This window comes from Apostichopus japonicus, chromosome 7, assembly GCF_037975245.1.
Source record: "Apostichopus japonicus isolate 1M-3 chromosome 7, ASM3797524v1, whole genome shotgun sequence".
In the NCBI taxonomy this organism is placed as follows: domain Eukaryota; kingdom Metazoa; phylum Echinodermata; class Holothuroidea; order Aspidochirotida; family Stichopodidae; genus Apostichopus; species Apostichopus japonicus.
Window position 1 is genome coordinate 26,039,008 of NC_092567.1, and position 9,388 is coordinate 26,048,395.

The 9,388-nt window shown below is 36.7% G+C and overlaps 1 protein-coding gene across 1 annotated transcript; it reads right to left on the minus strand.

Moving 5' to 3' along the window:
- Positions 1–5,556: 5,556 nt before the first annotated feature.
- Positions 5,557–9,377, minus strand: LOC139969918 (ciliary microtubule-associated protein 3-like). Its single transcript, XM_071975328.1, has 5 exons — positions 9,032–9,377; positions 8,660–8,814; positions 7,047–7,145; positions 6,269–6,402; positions 5,557–5,868 (listed from the first exon to the last, which is right to left on the minus strand). Exons 1-5 carry the CDS (start codon positions 9,066–9,068, stop codon positions 5,658–5,660), a joined length of 636 nt encoding a protein of 211 aa, XP_071831429.1. The 5' UTR covers positions 9,069–9,377; the 3' UTR covers positions 5,557–5,657.
- Positions 9,378–9,388: the final 11 nt, after the last annotated feature.

Sequence of the window (9,388 nt, forward strand, 5' to 3'; positions counted from 1 at the left end):
ACCAAATGGATTTGTTTACAAATTTGTGGTTGTTTGAACCATGGAGGTAAAGTTTGAACAAGCTTACTCGTTTCCTATATCGGAAATAGCTGTTCCTGTCCTTCATTCTAAGGTGCTAACGAAAACAGCTTTTAGTTCCAGCAGTCATAGACTGGAAGTATAGTCTACATTAATGACAGGGAGTGTATAATCAGGGAGCTGCTACTCTAACATGCTCCCTGGTATAACAGTAGCGTGTGTAAGTTGGAAGGGGGTAAGGGCTACTAGCGGGCTATGGACCCACCTCTCTGGTCAGTAAGACATCGTTTCCAGTCGGTGGATTTCTACATTCGGTCGGGTATGTCTAGGCCTATATAGTTTGTTTGATTTTTATTTTATTCGCACTCAGATTGTTCAAAATACAAAAAAAAGCAAAAATACAAAGATATAATAAACAAATAGGACGGAATTGAAAAGAACAAAAAGAGTAACAGGAGCTAAACCCATTGGGCAGACTGAACGTCGGCACATTTCCAATGGGGCCCTATAGACGAAAAATTGCACTTTCAATGGTAAATAATAATGAAACCAATAAATAAGACTCAAAAAACGTACATATTACACAAAATACTGAAAAGCGCCCCCTCTCCTCACACCCTAACTTACATGAGATGATTCCTTAACTCAGCTTTAACAAGATGAGAAGGTTTGATGGATTTGAACATGATTTAGAAGAGCATTCCAAACCTGAATTGCCGTGAAGTAGAAAGTAGAGCTAACTCCACACTTAGAATCAATAACATAGAAATTGTGATGTCTTGAACGATGTCTTGAAGTATATGAAACCATGAAGAATGGTGCATGCATGTGTACATAACAAGACATAGAAGTTTGGAATCCCTTTGAAATCATGCGCCCGTAACTGAGGCGATATGTAGGGCTAAGATAACGGAAAAACTACGAGGAAAAGGTATTTAGTAAAACGATTAACTATTAATATGAGTGGCGTTTCAATATACTCTTCAGCTAAACTGAAGTAATAGAATATTTAATATCTGAAAAAAGAGGTGAATATATGATAAACAATTAATTATCATTAGTTATTCGTTAATTATTCATTAATTAAGATATGTTGGGTGAAAAAAATATCTAGTTAGGTTATGTTGCTCAGTTGTAATCATGATGTTCGAATCGTGATTTTCAAGGATTATCAAATAACCTTAAAATAGACATGACCTTATTATTTCGGATGACATTGCGAAATGAAGATTCCCCTTTTCAATTCAACCATGCACATAGGAAGCCGTGAAGCAAGTGAAATGTGGAACTTGGCTAACAAATTCATACAGTACAAATTCGTGTCAATGGGATGTGTGGGGGTGTGTTTATCGGTGTGTTTATCGTTGTGTTATGATTATACGATCAACGTGACTATATTATCTTCAAATGAAAAAGTAGCAAAGGTCCCCAAATTGGTATATGTCATAATCATCATCAGATGTCACGTGGTATATCATTGGAGTACTATGCACAGCTCTGTGTTGACTATAACCCCCATGTGATCACTGTAATTAATGTTATGTTGACAACGGCTTCCACTTTTCATCCCTCGACAAGAGGTGCAGCGGAGCCGGGAGGCACGTTCAGTTTTGTGAAAAACCTCAGAATTAATAACTTAGAAATGCCCCTGTGTTAATGAAAAGTACCCAATTTATATGTTTGTAGTTTTAACAAAGCGATCCCTTTGTTATATTAAAGGTGCCCATTTGTTGAGAAGTTAAGTAAATAAGGTACTTAAACTGTGCTCTTTTGTTGGGAAATAATCGGACATATAAATAACAAAAGTTGAAAGACAATTAAATAAGAGCATTTACGGTACAGACGGTCCATTTCATCAGGAAGTTTTGAAGTGATTTTGTGGTTTGCCCCTTCAAATAAAATTTCCTCAAACCACATACCGCCCCTCGAGGTTTCTCCAGGCACCATCCCTCCCCTCACAATGACCAAACAATGTTGAACCCTCTACCGCCGTCGCTGTCCACGACACAATGCTTGAAGCTTTATTCAGCAGGACAACATGCATTGTAACATGTAGTAGGCTCTTTGTTTTGCCGATTTGCTGGTTCCTATGTAACTGACCATGCTTACATTGTGTACTTTTGAAAATGCAATATTTTCTCATTGACCATGGGTACAGTCCCAAGTGTATCCAACAGTACAATGTCATATATCTGATCTCTTGTAGAGTTTGCGGCATCCAGTATGTTGGCGAAACCAAAACCACCCTCCAGAAGCGTTTTTATGGTCACAGATCCACAGTCAGCACCATGAAGACTGAGACCCCAGTTGGAGAACACTTTAACCTTCCCAACCATACAATTAATGACATGTCCCTCAGGGGATTGAACCCCTAGGTAGCCGTCCTGACCCACTGAGTACGAATCAGCAGAGAGAGGCTGTGGATGCAATGCCTTCGCTCCGTTCAACCTCATGGGCTCAACATTCAGGAAGGACATGACTAACTTTTTCTTCTGTCCCCCCTCCTTCTCGTGTAGTAGTGTATAAATAGAGGTAGTGAGAGCGTTTAAAACAGGGCTCCTCTCCTCCCCACCCGTCTACCCAGGCTCACCTACCCCCAGAGAAATAATAGCATCATTCATCATACAACCACAATCCACTTCATACCAGTTTATTCCTTGAACACCAGGAGGTCTCAATAGGCGGTCCTTGGGCCAAATCTCGAGAAAATCTCAGTTGGCCCGCGACAAAGTACATACATACCAGTGCCACACCATGCCACAACATACCACACCATAGGTATATGCACATGAACTTTCTGCTACCTCTTCACTTTCACTTCATCCTAATAACTTCCTCTATCAACTGGTTATGCCTCAAGCCGCACCATTACTCTGACGTCACTCGTCAGATACACTACGGAAGCCTAATAGTGCCATGCAAATAAAAAATTATTAATTTGTTATTCCATATTATTAATCTGTTATTACGAGTTTGTTTTGTTTTGTAGTTTAGCAACACGTGATGATTCAAAGTTCCTGGATGGTTACGTCACTTTTCAAACCATGGGAAATGTTAACCTGACTCAAAGATTAAACATCATCAATTCCTATACAACACTTCCATATCATTCTTTTACTAAACCTACAGTCAACAAATGTGCAATTAAGCAAGCCCGGTAGATTTCATTTTAAATTCATTTATTTGTTTTATCGCCAATTGTGAACAATCTGATGGATTTTGATGGATTTCATTACCCGCCGATGGTAGCTCCCCCCGACCCCACCCCTCCCTACCTCTATTGATGCAGTTGACGTCTAAACTGAAGTTTTAAGTTGGAGGACTCTCTAAAATGGATCCTTCACGATCCCACAGCCACACGCCTTGTCCGAGAAAAATTGCTCCACCTACGTAACGTCCATCAAGTTACATACCACTTTACAAAAACCAGTTGAGGGATATTTGGAATTTGGCCCCTGTCCACTTGAATATGGTCACGTGACTAGTACAGAACGACATGATGGAGCGAGGTGGGGTGTGAGGGAAGGGGGATGGATATCTTCATCATAGCATGGAACTTGTTTGAAATTGTTTGTTTTTTAAATTTATTTGTAGTAGTGAAGTGCTATGAACAAGCAAACTACTGCATCCACATGTGGCGATGAAACAGTTAAGTCGCTTCCCACACTGTAGGATAACAATGGATTGAATGGAAAACACTGGAAGCTAAGTTCAAGAACTTCTCAATTCTTCTTCTCAAGGGTTCCAAGAATGTAGTCATCAGGTGAAAGTGAAAACAAGCTGGGCTAATCGAAAAGTGAGTAAGTTTCGACTTCATACCGTTTCTTATAGCCATTGATATAGCTTATATGCTAGAAAGTCTGTAATGGTCACATTTGGTCCTTTAAGTAAGTAAGTAAAACTTTATTGCTCCATAAAATCGGAAATTTCGATACTCGCACATTATAAGAAATACAAAAATATATATAAAACTATATTCAAAATTTGTTTTATCTATAACATATGCTATTTTCACATGACATGCTAGGAGATACAGTAAATAACTTGAAGTGCTCATGTTGTGGTTACTGGGAGATACTTTGGTAATAGTTTCAAATTAAGAAGGATTAACTTGATTTAAAGCAAAGTAAAATTTTCGTTCAAGAAATTCTTTGAAAAGAAATTGTTAAAGAAAAAGAATATAACAAAACGACAGACAATGAATTTACAGGAAAATTTTGTTTCTTAATTTTATTGTTCTGATTTACACTTTTATTTACAAGTTCTGATTTACACTTTTTATGCATTCATTGATATATTGAAAGAATTGTATTGTACTGGCTTCAGATCAGCAACTGACATACATTGAATGGAAGCTGTGGGAGAGGGGTGTGGGAGGGGGATGTAGGGGAGGGGTGGGGAGAGGGGTGGGGGATTGTCAGCTGAATCATGTGTTGTTTGGGTCTTAGTAATCATTATGTTACCACATAATCCATACTAGTCAATGACCTGTACACGATGCTACTTGAAAGCTACTAAGCATTAGCAAGGAGGTGCATTACTGTTTTAAACTCTATATCTGAAGTATTGTTGATTGCAGTATGAAACATCTTCTTATTTTTTAAATATTTAATACACCCTTTGTGCAAAATTAACATAAATCAAGAAAACCTCATGGTTGGGTTATTTTCTTCCAGCAATCATCTAATGTGCTTACAGACTTGTTCATCACATTCTAAACTGTTTCAGTGGAAGTGTCAAACACAATCGAGTTAAATACTCAAGTTAAGCTAAACTAGGTTCTTTTAACCGCAATATTATTCATATTGCTTCATTCATAAAGCTGAGTTTTGCAGTGGAAGTAAAATTCATACAGAGCTAACAGTGAAACGCTCAATGTAAGGTGATTCATATAGGTTCTTTCATAGTTGCATTTATAATCATATGCATATGACTTCAATGATAAGTTTCAAGATGCAAATTGCCTTTAATAGCAAGAACAATTTATAAAACCAAGGTGATACAGGACTCATGCAGCTACCATTTCAGTTAAGACTAAATGATACACATGACAAACATGGCCATTTAACCATGTAATAAAAACATGACCCACATTGAAGTTGTCAAAGCTGATGGTTTCTGGTCACTTGTATTGAGAGGTTAGTACTAAAACCAGCTATGATGATGATCTCACATAAAATGGAGATTCCTCATGCTATGTGTCAGGAGCTGTATGTGTCCAGTGGTATTTATTGTTACTTGTTTCAGTAGTATAAACTGAGATAAGCTTCACTATACGTGTCCAGTGGTATTTATTACAATGTTTCATTGTTTCAGTAGTATAAACTATGTGTCAGTAGCTGTACGTGTCCAGTGGTATTAATTGTTACATTGTTTCAGTAGTATAAACTGAGATAAGCTTCACTATACGTGTCCAGTGGTATTTATTACAATGTTTCATTGTTTCAGTAGTATAAACTATGTGTCAGTAGCTGTACGTGTCAAGTGGTATTAATTGTTACATTGTTTCAGTAATATAAACTGAGATAAGCTTCACTATACGTGTCCAGTGGTATTTATTACAATGTTTCATTGTTTCAGTAGTATAAACTATGTGTCAGTAGCTGTACGTGTCCAGTAGTATTTATTGTTACATTGTTTCAGTAATATAAACTGAGATAAGCTTCCCGGATTGCAAACTTCCTCTTCTCTTTGTACGTCATCATTCTGCTCTTCTCTGTTGTTCCTTTACAATCTTCTGGAAGTAAAACAGATTCATCTGGCTGGATTTTGAGATGTTGAGGTCCTCCGAATGTCCCGTGATAACCAACCTTTCTGTTTCTTTCAACGTCATGTTCGTAGGTACCAGCCCTGGAAGTGGAAATGGGAGTCAACTTATTAGGAGCGTTTAATAACATAACTTCAAAAAATACAACAACGAAAAGTGAATAAAGAACAAAAAAGGAGTGAAGAAAAGAAAGGAGAGGAAACATGGAAACTTTCAAAGAAAAACAGTGGATAATATAGTTAACAATGAAAATGTAGAACATCTCTCATAAAAACTGACAGAAGTGAGTCAACTACTGTATACCCATCCATTAGCATATATGGGGAGGGGTGGGGGGGGGGGAGTTGTTGATAAAATGTACATGTACTAAATGATTGAAAACTGTTAAAATCAGTTGATAGAACTTAAAACCTTGTCTAATGTTTGCCTTCTGACTAAGAAGGTGAACTTAAAAAGTGCAACAAAAAAATAAATCAAACTTACCCTGGAGTTATTTCAGGATCGATGGTGTTTTTATGAAATCTCTTAGCACCAACATGGAAAGGCTTCTTAGCAGGAGTGAATGTGCTTGGTAAGTTGATGTCATCCTGATGTTTTGTTGGACATAGTGTTATTGTCTGAAAAAACAACGAAAAGGAACAATTTAAGATTCGACATTGAATTTCCAATACGCTCTGGCTTTCTTCTGTAAATAATTTAACGATGTTGAAAGGGATAATTAGCCCCCATTCCCTATTTATATTTATGATCATAATTAATTGACAGGGTAAGTTGTTTAAAAAGTTTAATATACAATGGAGATCACTGTGATGAAAAGATGAAATTTCACACCTCAGTCTGGGTTGGTTCTCAAAAGTGCATTAAATCTCTAACTGCATATGTGGTACCACAGTTCTTAACACACATATCAAAGCTGATAAGCTAAATAGAGGTTTTAATCAGCCCAATTAACTGCATCCAATATTTGATCAAAGTATTTTGGAAGTAACGTAGTTCTGGTTTTCCTTGTTCCTTTGACTAATGCTCATTGTATGACCCTAAGAACCAGACTTCATTTGAATTACATACTTGGTATGGTCTTGAATTTGAGTGTTAAGCTCCCAACACGAGCACAACATAATTTTGATCTAGTAGCTATACAAACTATTAAAATGCCTCAAGAATGGTTACGAATAAGTAACGAATAAGTAAATCCACAAGGGTCAATAGGAGTAGAGCTTAACTATGCCAAAATACAAGAAGAGATTTGCTCCAAGTGTACCTGGAATTCTTTCCTGAATCTTGGTCCTGTCCTTGCACCCATTGTGTAACCTTTGGAGCTGGTAACCTGACTTTCAATGTTGTATAAAGATGTTGTTTTCTGTAAGGTAAAGGAGAGTGTAATGCTGGTAAAATCATAAAAATCTTTTTTATAGGTAATATCGTTAAATTTAGAAAATACAAAATGTTAAAATATTTAAAACGATATGTGGAAAGATACTTGGTCCAGTTGAAACATTTTAAGAACGTTCTTACTATTAAAGCAGGTTTTGTGTTTAGATGCCTGGGCAGTAATTTCATCACGTAAGACTGCAATTGAACACACAAAGGCAACTGCTTTAATTTTACAGAAATTTAGGAAAAATGTGGTTGCCATGGGAAGTTGGGAACTGAGGTCAAAGGTCATAATGGTTAAGGTCAAATGTATATAGTTTTAGAGAAATTTTGTGTCAAAAACTTCTCCTAAATGTCTGGACTGATTTTCTTCAAACCTTGGTAGGAAGGTACCCTAGGGTGAGTCGTTGTGTCTCGCAGACCCCGGCAGCCAAAGGTCAGAGTAAGTGAAAATCATTTTTTTCTGGAGAACCTTCACAGGTGTCATGGTAATGTCAAGTAGTACTTTCCTCTTATTGCCAGATTGCTCAGCTAATAATAAATTTGTTAATTTGCAATCCGGGTTTGCTGGCAATGAGATATATGCAACTCTGTCAATTGCCCTATTGTTTAAGATGTGCTCATTAATGTGATTTGATCCTCAAAATTATGTTGCTCAGATACTATGATTAGTAAAACCTCACGAATGTAAAAATGTTCTTGAAATATCTCAAACATTTTTTTATGTTACTATATATTCATTTTCTTCTTTTATTTGAAATGAAGGTCGATTATTCAAGTTCAAAGAATAATTCATCCAGTATCACATGGCAAAATGGTCAAATTGCTAGACAAGTGTTAAGAACCATTTAAGTATTTTATAATAGAAAGATCTGAGTCTTCGAAACTGCTACACAAAATTTTGACACAAAATTATTCCCTGTAATTAGTGAACAGCAATGTAATGTAGCATAAAAAAGAATTGGAAAAATTTAAGAAACCTAATTTCAAAATCTGTTTTAATAATCAAGCAACTTCTGCCCCACCAAAAGACTTGGTGGAACTTTTTCTTTTGCTACATTTTGTCACTACTTTGATGAGAAGGAGAATCTGTTCTGATATTTAAAAGCCTATACAGACTAGTTACTGAGTGAGACGTCCTAATTATTATGCCCATTTACACAGCATATACTGTACGTATGAATGCGTGTATTAGCTGGATGACATGAGAAGCTCTTAGATTGAAAGTTTTCTAATATTTCTTAAAATGTTCTATTCATAGCTGAGCAGTAAAGAACTGTAGGGGCAATGACAGGACTTTATGAAAGGGACTAACAAATGATATATTACACACATCCATAACGTACAACATAAAATACACCATATTCAATTATAGTAATGCCAAACAAATGCCTTTTGAACTCCTCCTAGTCCCACTCACATTTTGAAAGTTGAAAAACAAAACAAACAAAAACTATGAAGTAAACAAGTAAGACGGTGAGACAAGAATGAGAAACTTACCTCAGCATTATTGTATGTTCCTGGTGCTCTGTTTGGAGAAGTTTCTCTGTAAAGCTGAGCTCCAAGTCTGTCCGAGGGCAGTTGAGTCGGGCAAAGAGGTCTATCTGTAGTTGTGCCAAATGACACATTATTTTGCCTCTTCTTTCCAAGGAGGGCTGACGATAAAATGAGATGAAAGTAAGGCTTGACAATTGTTTTCCCTTAACAGTACACTATAGTGGAAAGTATGTGATAACAATTGGTAGTAAATATGTATAACAGTATGCAATACAAACCACTGCAGCTGCAATACACATTTGGAGAAACCTACTGTACAAAGCAAAACGGATAACGAAAAGAAAAAGCGTTTCCAGATTATTCACCGATACTTACCTTCCAAGTTTGGCAGAGTTTCCACTGTCGACGTCATCTCAGTAAGGTGCCTAGGCCTAGGCTACTTGAAGAAATGGTTGGCCAATAGAGTATTAACGCACACCTGTCCGAATGAGATGCCTCTGTAATAACACCTGCTGTAAATTAGTTACAGAAGTTGATTTCTTGTTTAGCTAAGTTAGTATTGTTCACTTCTGTATTTAAAATTGTTTAAGACTCTCCGTTTGGAGACATGTACGATTTAAATAAGGCTTGGAAACATTAGTTTAGGTCTGTAAGAAGCTCTGTCTGATAGTGATCTGTCTGATAGTGAGTTACCAATCAATGTTTACGATATTACTAGTTGCTGTGCACATG